This window comes from Triturus cristatus, chromosome 11 (genome assembly GCF_964204655.1).
Source record: "Triturus cristatus chromosome 11, aTriCri1.1, whole genome shotgun sequence".
Classification (NCBI taxonomy): Eukaryota; Metazoa; Chordata; class Amphibia; order Caudata; family Salamandridae; genus Triturus; species Triturus cristatus.
This window is the reverse complement of record NC_140594.1, coordinates 433,595,326-433,613,920: the sequence shown is the minus strand read 5'-3', so window position 1 is coordinate 433,613,920 and position 18,595 is coordinate 433,595,326. Positions and strand designations below refer to the sequence as shown.

The 18,595-nt window shown below is 43.9% G+C and overlaps 1 protein-coding gene across 1 annotated transcript in view; it reads right to left on the bottom strand.

Moving 5' to 3' along the window:
* Nucleotides 1-10,670, bottom strand: part of LOC146784394 (gastrokine-1-like) — a 28,491-nt gene extending 17,821 nt beyond the window's left edge. Inside the window, exons 1-2 of the mRNA XM_085636328.1 lie at nt 10,542-10,670; nt 8,481-8,534 (exon numbers count right to left, since the gene is read on the bottom strand). Of these exons, the coding sequence (XP_085492454.1) occupies nt 8,481-8,534; nt 10,542-10,553 (66 nt within the window). The 5' untranslated portion in view covers nt 10,554-10,670. The remainder of the gene's footprint in view (nt 1-8,480; nt 8,535-10,541) is intronic.
* Between the last annotated feature and the right edge of the window lie 7,925 nt (nt 10,671-18,595).

Sequence of the window (18,595 nt, the reverse complement as noted above, 5' to 3'; positions counted from 1 at the left end):
TCGTGAAATCTATGTAAACTGAGGGATTTGTTTGTTCTATCAGGTGCCTCAACCTCTATGAATTCTGCAGTCCAAAGGATAGAACTATCGTCAGAGGCCAGTGCCTGTGAGATGTAAGTAATCCAAGGGATAGCTTGTCTAGCAATCACCTAAGTGTGCAAGATCTGTTTACCCTGAGGGATAGCTGTTCTCCTAGTTTTGACCATGTATGATTAGTGTAAACAGAGGGACATCTTTGCTCTTACATGACTGAACATGTAATATTTCCCTAACCTAGAGGAAGGCTCTGCTGTCAAGTGCAGTAATACATGAGTTCTGTATAACCTGGGTGAGAACTTTGTTGTCCGAGACCTAAGTGTGATGAGTGGCTCTGTTGTGAGCGACCAGTGACCACTACACAACCTGAGGGCTCAAGTTTCTCTGTGAGATCTCTGGTAACAAGACCTCATATACCAAAGGAATAGTGGTATCGTCTAAGGCCTAAGAGATCAGTGCAACGTATGGTGCAGATATTTTGCCAGATGTTTGAACATGTACAATATCTGTAACCGGAAAGAAAGTTTAGGGACCTGTTTAAGTCTAAGGCGTGTGTAACCTTAGAGATAGCATGAACTCAGTATCTGTAATTAGATCTGTGTATCTGAGGGATTGCTTTCCTGTCTAGCGGTTAAGGGGGGCATTCAGACTTTGGGGGGATAAGTGAACCACCAAAATTGGTGGTTCTTCTGACTCATTCATAGGAGGTAAATTTGCCAGGTTTTGGTTCTCAGAGCCTCAGCTGCATCCATGAACTCTCTTCCAATCTGCCCACCTGGCACATGGACACAGAGGTCAGTACATGAGACGGTCCACCCTATTTAGGACAGTTCTTCTAAAGCATATTTTTCCTGTCCAGGACGGGAAACAACCTTTACAACGCAGTCATCACATCGCACTACCTTTACATAGCAGTCATTACATCGCAACATTTTTTACATTGCATGTCATTACAATGCAGTCATTACATCGCATGTCACTACAGCACATGTCATTACAACGCATGTCACTACAATGCAGGCATTACATCGCAAGTCATTACAATGCACACCATTACAACACATAGTACCCTTACACTATCCAACACTTACCCTACTGTTGCACTCACTGGAGTTAGAATAGTAATTATTACCCCTATACTATCCAACACTTACCTTAAATGCAATGTAATGGTATGCATTGTAATGGTATGCGTTGTAAAGGTATAATGCGATGTAATTGAATGCCTTGTAAAGGTAGTTTCTGAAAATGCGATGTGATGGCATGCGATGTAAAAGAATGCGTTGTAAAGGATGTTGCAATGTGAAAACTACGTTGTAAAGGCATGTGTTGTAAATGTATGAGTTGTAACGTCATACATTTGTCCGGGACTGCCATGAAAGGCATGAGGGTAATAAGCAGGAAAATAATTAAAGACCATACGCGAATGAAGAAAACTCCCTGGACATCATCAGAATCATTGTCTGTATTTCAAAAAAAATATCCCAGCTCTGGTGATGGTTTCTAAAATACAAAGCAATGACATGATATGACAGTCAGCTGGCATTATGTATTTTTGCTGCTTCAATCAGAGCGCTTTCAGCAAAATGATCTCCACAAAAAAACTTTTCAAAAGTACAAATGATAGACCGCAGCTCCTTTGGAAAGTTTCGGGGGAAATTTCTTGAAGCAGGCTGAGAAAAAGAGGGCGTAGGTCGCAAAAACGGGAAAGGCTGAATAGAATTACCCAAAATTTGGCAGACATCTAGATTTTGATACAGAAAAGTGTGCTTTGTGTGATTTGGAATAAACTGTATCCTTTTGAGAAATTAAGGTCAAAACTTTATAGATATCTAACAACGCAGTACTCACAAGGTACTTACGTGGGACACCAGCACAGAGAAAAATGGGATTTGATTCACCAGTTCTTCTCAGGTCCCAAAGGACCAACCAATGTGATTGGCCTGCCTCAACGGAGAAAATGCAATTTTAGGACCTAGGGACTCAACCCCTAAGTCAAAGCGACATAAGAGGGCAGGGTAGGAATATCTTGACCTCCTAGCCCTTGGGGCAGCCCCAGAAGGCACCCCCGGGGCCAATCTTTTAAATAAAAGAAAAATAAACTGCAGTCACAGTCCCACAAGACACAGCTCAAAACTGCTGAACCTATTACACCAAGCAGAAAGCTAGTTCTTGGTCCAGATAGCGTGCTTTTTGTGATTTGGTGTAAATCTGTTCAGTAGCATTTTGAGCAATTAATATTCATAAACTTTGTATTGATCATGCCACTGAGAATCGGGGACCCAACAGATGTCTTGGAGAGATCAGATTGGCTGCCACCATATCAACAATGATGTGGAGGCAGCCATCTTAGGATTCTGGACTCAATCTTGAGTCCTAAAAAAATGAAAAAAAGACAGAAGGGGGCAGGCTAGGGATACCCTGACCCCCTGGTGCCAAAAACGTTTTTGTTAATTGCGCTGTTTATTCACAGAGAACCTGCAAATCGGCAGCAAAATAAAAAAAAAGGCATGGGCTTTCATGCTTCTTTTCAAAGAAAAACCCCGGTGTGGATCAAGGTCTGGGGCAGCTGTGCAATATGTTTGGTTTGAGGAGGGTGATGTGTAGGCTCATTATCAAGCCTCTGTGAGGCCCTCAAGGCCCCACCCCGGGGCCAAGGTATAAAATGAAGGAAGGTGGTGTACGGCCCCCACAAGCCTTATTTATGCCCAAGGGACTCCTTTCCCCGGGCCCAAAGCAAACTTAAAAGGGAGGGGAGCCACACAGCCCCACTCCCTGAGCGTCTAAGGGGTCTGGGAACCCATCACCCGGGACTGAATTCTAAAAAAGAAATGTGGAGGGGGTTTTCTCTGCCCCAAGGCTTAAAAGGTACAATGGACTCAATCCCCTGGAGCCAGCTCAATTACTCTGACCCGGGCACCGACTCCCAGGACAGAGCAGCTAGCCTGCCACATCAGTGCGGGCAGGGAAACATATGTTTGCTCCTGACCAGTGGGTGCCTTTTTTTAATCTCCCACCGTGAGGGAACAAAAATGCCTTACCTGTCTGCAGCAGCGCATGTCGTGAAGGCATTTCTGCTCCCAGCCAGTGGGAGATTAAAAAAATCTCCCACCCCATAGGAGAAGACATCCGTTTCTCTGCCCACACTCCTGTAGGCATGGAAACAGATATTGATTGCACCCGCAGGGAGCAAGCATAAATAGCTGGTTCCTCTGGGCAGGAGGACTGATGGCTTCTGCACCATGCGGGGAGCTAGCTAGGGCCTTTCAGCTCCCAACTTGTTACTTGGTGGGTGCCTCGGCTGGACACTGGCCACCCACCTTTAATTTGGACAGGCCTCGGGAGACAGGGATCCCAGGGCCACAAAAGTCTCAGAGAGGGGCACCACACGGCCCCACTCCCCTTTGTCTTAGAATTTGCCTTATTAAGGCTCGGGATGGGGACTTCACGCCCCCTCCCCTTAATATATATGTTTTGGCCCCAGAGGATGGGGTCCATTGGACCACTGTTGGCTTAGAGAGGGAGCTACACGTTCCCTCCCCTTTAGAAAAATGTTCCTGGGAATGGGGTCCCCGTGGCCTGAAGGCTAAGCCTAAGCTGTGCATGCCAAAGTCTGTGTGTGGTGTAGGGTTGACCTTCGGGCCGCAGGGGTTGACGGCAGGGCCTGGTCAAAGGCTGCATACAGTCGGGGTTGCAGGAAGTGCACAACGGGGGGTTGATTTTAAGTATGTCAATAAAATATTACTTAATTTTTCTTTAACTCTAGAAATTCACTGAAAAAACAGAAGGTTAAAGTAACGTTAAATTAGATGAGAATTTTAGTGAAAACGTAATGTTTTAAACTAACAAAACCACTGAATTTCACCAGTTATAGTTATCACAACTAACTATAACTCGTGCCCTTACCATGCAGTGCTTATTACCCCCACATTTTACATCAATTCTGACATCTTCTAAGATATCATTGATTATATCACTGAAACATTTGCAATGAAATTGTTGATGAGAAACCTGTGCACAGCGGGGTGCAAGTTATAGTTACACCAGGGCACGAGTTACAGTTACTTGAAATAGCTGGTGAATTTCAGTGGATTTGTTCATTGAGGACATTAGGTTCTCACAGAAATTCTTAATATAATGTTTCTTTAGCCTTTGGTGTTTTTTCAGTATATATATACATATATTTATATTACTTCCATTCCGCTACCTTCAGGATTTCTCCAAACACGGACCCAAGGTAGGTGCTTGCAGTTATTTTATTGCTTCGTCGCCATTACGCATTTCGGCTCGTCTGAACCTTGATCACATGACACATAAATATAGATATATCCAACCGCAAATTCTCCGTAGTCAAAGATTAATCCAGGACACCCAAGGCTGCTTCAACAATTTTATTAGCAAGATCTGCTCAAACACAGATGCATTTCGCCTTTCAGCTTTGCCACGGTATATGATCACGCCGCATCTCCTGCACTGCACCATGGGCATGGACACAGTTTCAGTTCCGCAGCCTCGCATTTCAGTTAGAGTGATGGTGCTGTCTTCCACAGTCAGGACGGCGATCAATTTTCAAACAAATGCCCAAGCTTTTGAGGGCGCACTCAGCAGGAGACGTAAGTAATTAAGGCAGCCCAAATTTTAATTCCATTATAGGTATGTAATTAATTTCACTGGAACTGGAACTGTGTGGTTTTAATATTGAGGATGTGCCGGGACTTACTTAAGGAAAATATTGTGCCCCATGAACGGACTTCAGGTCCCAACATGCTTTAGGAAATCTCGTACTACACATGAACCTACTACAGGTAATGCATGGAAATAAAAAGAGTAATGGGAGCTTACTCTGCACATCTTAACAGCCTTTGAAGAAGGGGTGTGCCGCCCTGAAACGCATCGGCGAAATTAATAAATACCTATAATGGAATGAAATTGTTGGCTGCCTTAATTACTTACGTCTCCTGCTGAGTGCGTCTTCAAGAGCTTGGGCATTTGTTTGAACAAAAAAATATATATATATATATTATATATATATATATATATATATATACACACATATATATGTGTATATGTAAAGAGCGAGATAAAGATATATTTATATAAAGTCTTAAAACCTATATGCATATATAGTTATTCATGCAAAAAGAACTATTGATGGACAGAATGCAGAACAATGTCATACATTCACCCCAGTACAGAGATCTGGGCCTAAATCCTTCGTTTTTTTGCTCACCATGCTGTTCCAGTTTGAACCCAGCCATATGCAAATCAGTCTTGACCCTGTGCCTCATGGGAACAGTCCAGCCCGAACTGCCAAGCCAGGTTCTCGCTGGACTGGAAACAAGCATCCTAGGACCGGTTTCGGGGTTTCACCCCTCTTCAGCCAGGATAGCTTGCTTCCAGTGGCATGGAGAGCACGGGACTCACGTCTGAGCATACCCGTCCCACTCGGTGTGACAAATGCAAAAAGATAGCCTGGCTGATGAGGGTTATGAACCCGAAACCGGTCCCAGGATGCTTGTTTCCGGCCCAGGGAAGACATGGCTTGGCAGTTCGTGCTGGACTGTTCCCAAGAGGCACAGGGTCAGACTGATTTGCATATGGCCATGTCTGAACTGGGGTGGCGGAGTGAGCTAAAGAATGATGATGGATTAAACCCAGATCAGTTGACTGGGGGTGAGTGCTTTCAATATTCAACACTCAGTCCATCATCCCCTTTGGTTTTGCTTTGTGCGCCCTAAGTTGGCAGGGTATGCCCAGACATAGGTCCCTTGCTCACTTTGCCACTGAATTCAAGATAGCCTGGCTGATGAGGGTTATTAACCCAAAACCAGTCCCAGGATGGTTGTTTCCGGTCCAGGGAAGACATGGTTTGGCAGTTCGTGCTGGACTGTTCCCAAGAGGCACAGTGTCAGACTGATTTGCATATGGCCATGTCTGAACTGGGGTGGCGGCGTGAGCTAAAGAATGATGATGGATTAAACCCAGATCGGTTAACTGGGGGTGAGTGCTTGCAATGTTCAACACTCCGTCCATCATCCCCTTTGGTTTTGCTTTGTTCACCCTAAGTTGGCAGGGTATGCCCAGACGTGGGTCCCTTGCTCACTTTGCCACTGAATTCAAGATAGCCTGGCTGATGAGGGTTATGAACCCGAAACCGGTCCCAGGATGCTTGTTTCCGGTCCAGGGAAGACATGGCTTGACAGTTCGTGCTGGACTGTTCCCAAGAGGCACAGGGTCAGACTGATTTGCATATGGCCATGTCTGAACTGGGGTGGCGGAGTGAGCTAAAGAATGATGATGGATTAAACTCAGATCGGTTGACTGGGGGTGAGTGCTTGCAATGTTCAACACTCCGTCCATCATCCCCTTTGGTTTTGCTTTATTCGCCCTAATTTGGCAGGCTATGCCCAGACGTGAGTCCCTTGCTCACTTTGCCACTGAATTCAAGATAGCCTGGCTGATAAGGGTTATGAACCCAAAATTGGTCCCAGGATGCTTGTTTCCGGTCCAGGGAAGACATTGCTTGGCAGTTCGTGCTGGACTGTTCCCAAGAGGCACAGGGTCAGACTGATTTGCATATGGCCATGTCTGAACTGGGGTGGCGGAGTGAGCTAAAGAATGATGATGGATTAAACCCAGATCGGTTGACTGGGGGTGAGTGCTTGCAATGTTCAACACTCCGTCCATCATTACCTTTGGTTTTGCTTTGTTCGCCCTAGGTTGGCAGGGTATGCCCAGACATGGGTCCCTTGCTCACTTTGCCACTGAATTCAAGATAGCCTGGCTGATGAGGGTTATGAGCCCGAAACCGGTCCCAGGATGCTTGTTTCCGGTCCAGGGAAGACATGGCTTGGCAGTTCGTGCTGGACTGTTTCCAAAAGGCACAGGGTCAGACTGATTTGCATATGGCCATGTCTGAACTGGGGTGGCGGAGTGAGCTAAAGAATGATGATGGATTAAACCCAGATCGGTTGACTGGGGGTGAGTGCTTGCAATGTTCAACACTCCGTCCATCATCCCCTTTGGTTTTGCTATACAGTTATTCATTCATTATTTTATTTTTAAATTAAATAAAAAACGTACTTTTAAATTCATTTTGGAAAATAAATGTAAGTTTCTACAAACATTTTTACAAATGTACTGCATATCAAATAAAAGAAAATGTTGGACTGCATTTTAAATAAAAATACAAATGTTAGTAAGAGTGGGCTTTTTAATCTCTTTTTATAAATTCTTATTCATAAATTACACTGTTATATTTAAATTAATTATTTAGTGCATATTAAATTGATAAGTTAATGTGCTTTTGCTTTCTATTTCCGTAGTTCGAAGTCAATAACAGGTATTTTAAATGATTTTGCAGTTATATTATTTATTAAAACATTATAAGATTTTCTTGAAAAATAATAATAATAATGTTCCCTATACTTTCCGTTTCGGAGACCTCTGCCACTTAACATACGTAAATCCTGCTTTAGAAGGCACCATCCCCTGAACTCAAACTATGGATACATGTAAGTCTACACCTAGAAATAATTCTACATTTGGAACGGTGAACAGCAAAAAACGACAGAGTTCCACATAGGAACACAAGTACGATACCAGTAAATATACATGTGAGCAAATAAACGACTGAATAGTTACTTTTGAGAATTGGCCCCTCGGCATTTATATACTCACCCATGCACAACCATGCATGATCTCAACACATCACTGCAACCAAGATCTATATTTGCTCTAGAGTCAAGAAGGAATTGTTTTGCTGTGCACCCTGTACAAATAAATGACTCCACCTATTGTTAGAGTATTTCGTATGTTTAGAATGTGCACAGTTAACATAAAAGGTTCCTGAAAGAACACATTTGCAAACTTCATAAATCTTTCATCATAGCCATTGTGTACGTGGGGTGACGTTCCAGTATGGCTTCTATGCCTGCTTTGTTTTTTAGCGCTTTTAAGTATTTGTATCCCTCATGAAGGGCCCCCAAGAAAGATTACGTTGGATCTGACACATCAGAGCCTTCTGCCATCCAGCCAACCCCTGACAGGGCCCTGTTGCTAGGTCTTTGAGCCAAGCCTGAGAGATCCCTGGATAGAGAGTGAGAACGAGAAAGAGAGAGATGCAGAGAGAAAAAAGTGTAGAAGGACAGTGACTTAATGACAGTCACGTTATGGTGGCGTGGGCCAGTGCTACTTACGGCCCCTACAAGCAGCTGTCTTGTTAAAGCAGCACAAATAACCAGGAGAAGTTGCTACATTGCAAAAAAGGCCACCATAAAGCCTTTGTTATCAGTCGAAAGGGAGTACCTGAATGGTGAAAAGTAAATTTCCCTAGTTCTATGAAAATCTTTGCACTGGATTTGGCTTGCGCCATCTACAGTCACAAATTTGCCTAATGGAAGCTTGGCACTGCTCACAAACAACATACTTGCAAGGTGACTTACCTCATTTGGGGCTGCCTCTGTCTGGAAGACTCCCAGAAGAGCAATGGCCAGGATCTACAATAAAAAAGTTAAATATGTGAGATATGTAGTAACCCGTGCAATCTATAGTTAATGACACAGGGCATATTAATGGGGATTTAGCGCAGCTAGTCACCTTGCTGCACTGCCCTTCGTCAGAGTAAAAGGACAGAAACGCGCCTATCTATGGCACTGCTTCGGCAGCCTAACTCCAATGCCGGCTCCCTTGGACCATGGTGCAAGGATGCCTGCGTTGCACGCAGGATTGTTTTTGAGGCGGAAGGGGCACCTTCCTCCAGAAAAACAATCCTAGGAGGCTTTTCCCTCTTTCTAGGCAGAATGGAGCACACAAAGAAAGAGGAAAAAACTAGGGGAATAAAGTTTTTTCTTCTTGTTGTACCTCCCCTTGGGCGGTTGGGACGGCATAAGGTTTTGGTGCATCCCCAGGTTTACATGGGCTTGTAAATCTTGTGATGGAGTAAATTCCATGGGTTTGCATGGAAACACCTACTGCAACACTCGTGGAATGCCTCCCTAGCGCAGAGCAAGGCAATGGAGTGATTTGCACTGGATTGCCATACTCCATATCTATGAGGCCATTCACAGCCACGCAAAGAGGCCTTGCATGGCCTCATAAATATGATTTGGTGGTTTGCGCTGCCGTTGCATCACAAAAACGGGGTGCAAGGAGCTTGTAAATATGCCCCTCAGTATCAATGTTGGGGCAGGTCTGGAAATAACTCTCTCAATGATTCTCTGTATCTTGGGCAAACCTTGGGTGCTGTTTGCTAAATTGTAATCATGCCTGAATTGTCCTGATAATACTGGGTTTGACATAAATACAAAGGGGCAGATTTATGAGATTTTGGCGCAGGGCAGTGCAGCGTTGCGTCAAAGGGAAAGGGCCGTAAATATGGCACATAGCGCATTCCTGTCCTTTTCCCCTGTGCTAGTGTCGTTTCGTCAACCTAGAGCCAATGCATGTACCGTGCCCCATGGTGCAAGGGTGTCTGTGTTGCATGCAGGATTGTTTTTGTGCAGGAAAAAACAAGGAAAATTAGTGCTAGTTCTCCTCGGTGCACCTCCCATGGGAAGGCTCAAAGTTCTGGCATATACCTAAGTTTACAAGGTCTTGGAAATCTGGGAATGGGTCGAAATCGATGGGTGTTGCGTGGGATCACCCACTGCAACGCCATACCATGCCTCACAAGCGCAGAGCAGGGCAAAGCAGTGATTTGCGCTGCCTTGCCTTACTCTATAAATATGAGGCCATTCAAAACCACACAGAGTGGCTTTGCAAGGCTTCATAAATATGATTTCGCGGTTTGTGCCGAGGTTGTCGCACAAAAAGTGACACAGCAGCGGTGCAATGGCCTGTAAATATGGTCCAAAATATGTAGAGGGGGAGCTCTCTCAGGGAAGAAGAAACATGTAGCTACAACCTAGTCTACGGTTCTGCTTTTTCATCTCTGGGAATATCCATATCTTTCAGACCCAGGACAGTTTACGAGAAGAGCACAGGGTTTCTCAGCAAGCCTGGGGCAGTCGGTCACGTAATAGTCGAATCTCAGGGAGGCCAGTACAAATTTTGGCACAATTCCCATTGCACTGACCATTCAGCCACTCTGTTATTTTCCAAGTAGACTGCAGGCAAGAGAGATGCTTTTAGGCTGGATGGGCGGCCAGGTCTCATAAAATCCCTCCTGGGGAGCTGGCCCATGCTAGCTGTAGCTACCTGCAGTGAGGGCCTGCTTTGAAAAATGTTTCTAGGGATAAATTGTGGTTTCCATTTCCGTCCTCAGTAGAGTCAGTCACACTGCTGGCTCATCTCTGAAATCCCAGTGGAGCCTGGGAAGGTTCTACGGTAAGGTCAGTAGGGTATCAGGTTGAAAGTTACACACAAACCAATGCATGGCAGTGAGGTCATTAGGGTTGGAACAGTCGATCACGTGTCAAGCATGCGCATACTGATCAGCACGGGTAGGGCCATCATCTAGCTAGATACCTTAAGATAAGGCAGGTGAGGGAGCCAACAGTGCTTACCAAGGTCTTCATCTTCAAGGGATTGTCTTGTACAGCAACGTGAGACAGCAGGGTGACGAAGCTGTGTCCCCAAAGCCTTCTATATATACAGCCTTGGAATAAACAGGTGATGTAAGCTCGTCCGACAGACTGAATAGTCGGCATTATTTGTAAATCCACCCCAATGCCAGGTATTGATTTTTTTAATGATCTATGTACTATGAAGTTTATCAGGAGAAATAATATCAGTGACCTTCACACAAATATTCCACTCACTATCTAGTGTTTTTTTTCCGTGAATGATAAATGCGCTCACCTTTGAACACTTAACACAGTAGTAGGAAGTCGACTAACTCATATTTAGGGCTTGTTGGGAAACCAAAAGGTATCCTAAAGCTACTTGTAATATATCAGCCCAAGAGATCCCTGGCTGATTGTATGGTGTGAGCACCCTACTTCAAGGTGATTTAGGGTAGTGATGGCGAAAAAAACATAAGAGTTTCCTGGATCTAGTGAAGCTATTTGCTTTAAGACATTTACGTGAACATTTTGACATTTTTGATTATTTATATCGCAGAAATCCTCATTTTGATGGATACTTCGAACCTCAGATTCTATTCCTTAAAATACTGGATCCAGAGATTTTTCATAGCAATACTCCGGCATGCCACTAAGTAGTGTGGTGCTACTCTGCTGTGGCTCAATACTGCCCCAAAAGCGACAGTAAAGCTACATGTAAGCAAACATTGTGCACTGGCATCTGTTCCTTTCTATCTGTGCCTACCGGCGGGGATCTTGAGCTTAATTCTCAAACTTTGTCAGCTGACTTCCCAACTTTTCACAGTGTGCTAGGGAATGATGTCACCACTGAAAACAACAGAATTTAAGTTGTCCACAACTACAGAAAGTAGATTTCGATCACGGATCAGCATGAGGTGTGTCTTTGGTGACTGGGTTTTGGCCACAGATTTAAGTCATATGACAGGTGGGAGACAAAGATGTATGTTGCTGAAAGCAAGTAGACGTTGCAGCCTACCTGTAGATTCTGCTCCAAGTCATGGGCCCAGACTTATTCCCGGTCATGGGGTTACTCTGCAACCAATCCACTTCCTGCTCGAAGTCTTATACTAAGTTCAAGTCCAAGCAGAAGCATCAAAGAGCACAGTAGGACTCAAGCCCATCCACTTTTCCGATTCCAAGGAAAAGGCATGAAGGCATCAATATGTAAGCACACTCTATCAAAGTCATCAGTCACTGAGTCATTACCTCAGCTGGACGCGATGTGCCCAAAGTTGCCCGTAGCAGATCAAAGCAAATTTTGTGCACTTCAGCTCCCTCTGGGATAGCTTCAAGCCCCACAGAACTGCAAGGGCTTCCCGTCTGGATACCGTTAGTGGGTTCCACTCCTTGGGACCCATTAATTACTCGGCCCATACCAACTCAAGTACAGAGTTCTACTGCAGCCCCTCTATTTATATCAGTTCATACCACCCTGGTGCTGCTGCTGAAACCAGTGGCACTGGAGGATCACCCAGTGCTGAAATCCATTGAGGCTCATTAACCACTGTGAGCCTGAACTTGACTGATGTTGTGCTACGAAATTACAAAGGCGCAACCAGTTGCCATGCAACCTTTCTCTAACCCTGTGCCTCTGCCGAGTTACACCTGTGAACAAATACTCCATTATCCTTTTGGTTATCAGACTGTGCCGGAAGAGGATGCACCACAAGAAGCTGATGATGTTATGTTATTATTTTTATAAAGTGCTCAAATGCCTTAATGGCGCTGGCTGAGTTTATAGAGGAGAGAAAGCATGCCTAAAGATATAACCAACTATTCTACAGAAAAGAGCTAGGTTTTCAGAGCCTTCCTGAGGGTTAGTAGATTAGGCATTTTCTTGATGTCTAATGGGAGCGAATTCCATGCTTTTGTTGCTCCCATCACAAAGGTTCTTTCTCCCCAAGAAGCACGATGAAACCTAGGCACGGCTAAACTTTAGAAGATGCTGATTGGAGGGACCTGCCTGGCATATACCAGTTGAAGCTTTTTCTGAGAAAATGTGGATCTTGTCTATGCAATGCTTTGTAAGTGATACAGAGTACTTTGAAGGGGATTCTATGTCTGACTGGCAGCCAATGTAGTTTCCTGACAAATTTGGAAATCAGCTCATATTTTGGATTTTTAAACAGAAGCCTAGCTGCTGCATTTTGCAGTACTTGCAGCTTGTTTATAACATGCTGATGGGCATTGAGATATAGCCCATTGCAGTGGTTAATCTTTGATATCACCAATGCAGTAATGATGCATTATATCTTGGTTTACAGAATGTCTGTGGGCTTGACACAACCCCTAGAGACAGAGTTTGACTCTCACCATGGTCCACCAATGGAGGACAGAGCCTCATTCGTAATGGTGCTTAGCAGGGCAGCCAAAATGCTAAAGTAGCAGCTGCTGTCTGCTGAGAATAAAAAAATATTTTGACAGAAATCCTGCAGCAAGGGCCACTGACATCTAAGCCCTTACTGCCATTTAAAGATGCCCTCTCAGATACTCTGATGGCTACCTGGTTGAAACCGTGTTCTTGTCTGCCTCTGATCAACCATGTAGCCAGAGCAGCCAGGTAGCCAGACATCATGGACTGGCGCCTGCTGGCATGGATTTTCTCACCAAGCACCTTACTCCAGGCAGCTTTTTTGAGCGGGCATCAAACAGCAAAATCAAACCCAATTAAGTTCCCAGCCCTACCCAGGACAGAACATCAAATTAAAAAAAGCAGTTTATTTTGGATTTAAAATCCTTATAAACAACATACATCATGATAAAACAATCAACTAGAATAGTTGTAATCAAAATAAAATCAGCTACAACAAAATTAGGCATAGCAGTACACAATACATAAGTCATTAGTACACTGAGAGATCATTACAATGGAATAAAAATATGTGAATAACCATGCAAGAACACCATAAAAATATCATGAAGTGCAAATGCAAGGGAGCAGATCATTAATAGCACCAGCAGTCAGATAAGACTGCATCTGCATTGTATTAGGGTGACATAATTTAATAAATGCAAATCAAGCATTTCATTACTAACGATCTGGAATAACCAATATAATCACTGTGAATCGTTCTTCAACCTCGGCAAAAAAAACTTGCAGATAATAAGAAGTTGGCAACACTGATATAGATCATTTCGTTCATATCAGATTTCACTATTCTCAATGCATGTTCCAGTCTCCTAGTGCCTAATGAAAGACACATTGGTTTAATCCACTTCTTACCGGGGATAACATAGTCTTTGCAAAACACAAAGAAATGATGTAAAGTTTCCTGCTCCAAATTACAAGTAAGGCATAAAGTGCTGGTGCGATAATTGGATCTCCAATGGATGCAGAAACTATTAATCGGTAACATCCATATCTAAATCGAACAAACAACTGCTTGTCTATGGGACAAGTAATCTTGTCTAAAAAGGGCTCACAAGATGGAGCCACTTTAAGATCTAAGAAACTGTCTTTCCGGCTGCCCAGATTACATTTTCTTAATTCCTCTTTCCACAAGAAAGACTTTAACCACAGGCCTAGGAATAGAGGTTGCATCAGCAGGAGAATCCCAAAGGGCAGCTAAATTGAGCTTGAAATCATGGAGTGCTTTGTGGAAGGTTCAACAGAGCCCTTATCAATTTGTTTTCAACCACACTAAGATTCTTTGCCGTTTCATGGCCCCATACCTCTGCACCATAAAGGACCAATACCTTAGCCTTGGCATTATATATACGGACTGCTGGGCAGAGTGATGTAGCCTTGGTCTTCTTTATCATCAAGAAGATCACCATGGATTCTTGCTGTAGCTTAAATGCACTGTTCTCTAACTGAAAAGGCCAAGCTAGCTTATTAGTGAGTCTAACCCCAGGTAATCACATTATTTCACTTGTTTGAGTAGTTCATTATTCGCCAGGATACTGCACCTCCTGGATTGATAGGGGTTAAAATACATACAGTTTGTCTTTTTGATATTCAGTTCCAAGCACCTTTTGGAAATGGAAAGTTCTGCAGCAAATAAATTGCATGGTATTCCGTTAGGTCCCAGAGCTTTTCCAGAAGCAATGGCTATCAGGGTCTCAAGGGACTCTTTAAGAGGAATTTCGAGAGGGTGTAACAATTCTCTAGAATTGAGTAGATCTAAATCAATTGAGTTGATCTGAATGGGAGTCATTGCCAGAGATTGTATCAACATCAGAGAGTAAAGCTGCTTAAAATGTTCAACACAAGTTTGGGGCTGGAGAAAAAAAATCCACTTGAGTGACGGCGGACTTACTTCCATGGGCAACAGTATTCCAAAATGACTGGCTGTCCCCAAGTATCATTGCCTAGACCAGGTCTTCTCACACATCTGTCTCCCTTGTGGATCTACCATCTTAACCTGGTTCTTATACTACCTCCTAGCTAATAAAATTTGGTCTCTATTATTTGATTTAATGGACTGTATTAAAACAGTCTTAGCAGATCTGCAGCGCTTGTTAAACCAAGGATGTTTAATTGTTACTTTGTGCGCCCTATTACAAACCTTAACAAAAAAAGCACCTAGATGGTCAAATAGGTCATCATGGTGTTTAAGAAGTTACACTGCACTGTTCTCATCTGGTTCCATACTCGTCATCAGTTCAACTGATCCAACAACCTTTTCATATATCTCAGCCTTGATATTGGCATCACAATTAAAAAAGGGCCATTTGTTTGTTGTTGGCAAGAAGAAGGTCCACCTGATGCCCAGAATACTGTAATTCATATTTGATGACTAGGGACCCTTTCATTGTATTGTCGATTGGAGGGTATTATGGCCCTATCACTTCTCAGGATGATGATCATATCCACCATATCAGGTAATAAGTCCAAAGAAAGAAGGATATAATCAATTCTACTGTATTGTTATATCCTTTAAACGTATGCACACCATCCAAATCAGAGTTGGCTCTACCTTACATGTTCTAAGACCAAGGGTGGGGAAACAGACATTACAACGTGGATGTTATTATGCATAACCATTACAACGCAGCTGTTACAATGCAGGTACAATTACAATGCATAGCCATTACCACACAGGAATTTACAATGCATATGCCTTTACCACGCATGCCTTTACAATGAATTTCACGGTGAAGGCATGAATGGTAAAGGCATATGCCTCTTCAATGTAAGTATTATGTAAGTATTAAGGGCCCGATTCTGGTGGGGTTTGGAAAGCTTCCCAACCGAATGGGTTTGGGTAGGGTTTCCAATCCAATCTGATCGGTAGAGTCCAAACGACCGAGTACGATGCATGCGGATGCTTCCAGATACAATTTGGTTGGACTCCCATTGACTTCAATGGGTGCCTTTGTTCTCACCGAATGCATAGGCTCCTATTGAAGAAAGTGGTGGCTGGGGAAAATCGGGCACCCTGCGGCGGACATCCCCTGGCGCCTGCCACACTGTGCATGGCTGGTAAGGGAAGACCCATGGGTAGCCCCACAGGCCCGATTAGGAAGGTTCCAGGTGCAGGGGGTCTGATTCTGACTGCCGATTCGAGTCGGACGGCACGATTCAGAAAGGGTGTCCAAATCCAGAATCCTACTTGGTCGTTTGGCAACGCAGCCCGTAGGGACGTACAATTCAGCTCCATATGGCTTGGTCATTTCAAATGCCGTCGGGCTTGGATTGGGATATTCCTAACACCTACTTGGTCGGTTTTAAAGTCGGTTGGAAAGACACATTCCCGATCCAATTTGTACAGAGTAAATGCCATTAGAAGGCCTTCCTAACTGCATCAGAATCAGGCCCTAAGTGTTTATATGTGTGTGTACATATATATATTTACTGAAAAAGACAAACATTCCAGGGACCTTATAGTTAGGCTTAAGTTTCACTCATACAAAACCCGTGAAATTCAGCAGTTATAGTTAGCTAGGCTAACTATAACTTGTGCCCCCGCAATGCACTGCTTATGACCTCACATATTACATCACTCATGACATGGAATGTGACATCACTCATAAGAAAGCTGAGCCTAACAATAATGTTCCTATAAACTTTGTTTTTTCAGTGAATTTCTAACATTTATATTATTCCATTTGCTAACTTAAATGTCCATGAAACCTTTGTTTTTTTCAGTGAATTTCTATAGTTTTTTAATTAGTACTGGTGTTTGCAGAGTGGTGGAGAAAGGGGTCTGGGCTCCGAAGACCTTTTAGAAATCATGCTGTGTGGGACTTACTGGAGGTAACAGGAGGGGTTGTTTGCCCCCAAGCACCCTCTGCAGCCAAGGGGACTTCATCCCCCAAATAGTAGTGCGCCAGGAGGTGTGTTTGTAGAGTGGCAGAGAAAGGGATGGCGCCACAAAAACCTCTCATTAATACTGCAGTGTGGAACTTACTGAAGGTAACAGGAAGGGTAGAGGGTCAGGGTGTTTCTACCCTGCCCCTTTTTCTTTTTTTTAATTTGTTTGGGTGGGACTCTGGTTTTGTACTAGTGAAATGTGAGGCCTAACTATAATGTCCATGTAACCTTTGATTTTCTCAGTGAATTTCTAAGTTTAAAAAAAATTCTATTTCCTAACTTTGGCATCCCTGTAACCTTTATTTTTTTTAGTGAATATCTATACACATATACATGTATATATGTGCGGCATCATATGGACTGTTAATCTTGAAATAAACAAGCACGTTATTGAGGAGTCTGTGCCCAACCTGTTTGTTCACTCAAAATCGGGAGCTTTTGCATATATATGTATGTGTATATATGTAAATATATATATATACATACACATATATATTCATGCATTGTGGCCTACCTGCTTCCTGGGCCACCAGTGAAACGTGGGTGGGCCCGCTACCTGCCACACGTCCTGGGACTTCTGTATTGGGCATGACCTCTGTTACTGCTGGCATATGGACTGTCCATCTTTCCACACCATGCATTTTGAGACCACTGCATGCCTGCACCTGACACTGTTGGGGCAGTGAGAACTTGACCCTCCGGGATGGGGCTAGTCACCTTCCACTGCAGCTTTGATCTCCAGCAGTCATCCACTGCCTGAGCATGCTCTCTGTTGCGGTTGACATGCGGCACAATAATCTTGCTGCTGGCTGTGCAACGCCCAGGGCTCTGGGGGAACTGCAGGACTTATTTGGGGGGGTCAGTTGCCTGCTCCCACAGCAGTTGTTGAAAGTGCTGTAGGATTGTTGGTTTGTCTCATACTGAGTCTTGAGTGATCTCTAACTGCTGCAGCACCTTTGGCTGACCTAATTTTCATTATTTTTACTTGGCTGGTCCTTTTGGATTATCTGTAGTCCCTACTAGATACATTTTAGTTTATAATCATGCCTTACTGCTTCGACATCTGTACTATTATTGTAAGGAGTGCTGCTGTGTGAGAGGCTTGCCTGGCGTATGATGTACACTTATGTAAGTGGACACCCTGCACCAGTCCAGACAACCCTTACAGTGATTTAGGAGGTCTTAGACAACCTTAGAAAGCTCTCTCGGTGGTAGCTGTGGAGAGCAGCCTGCAGGCTTAGTCCAGAAGGAGTGTAAAGCAGCTTGTTTTACCAGACTGCAAACCATATACTGAGAAAGTGGTATAAAAACCACCACTCATGTCAAGACAATGTCCAGAGGATGTAGAAGTGCTGGAGACCCAAGGAACCACCCAAGGTGAATGACTAGGATCCCCACAGAGATTGTGTGCAGTGTGGGAACACAAATGCGTTCTCCATACAAATCAACGTGTAAGTTGCGTTTGCAATTTGAAAGATTAAGGACCCTTCCCAGTGGACCCTGAAGAAACCCCATGGAAGATTGGAAAGCCCCCCACCCGTAGATACCATAGTACCCACGTTACCTACACCAGGGGAGCCGGGTGCATAGGTGTGAAGTGGTCTCGGAAACCGCAGTCGAACCCATTGGAGGACTTCAGGAAAATGCCGCTGCTGGAGAATGAGAAAGTGTCCGGTGGAATTCGAAAGTGGACTCAAGTTGAAGAGTACCTGAAAGCAGAGGGGACAATGTCTGTATCACTCAGGAGTAACCCAAAGAC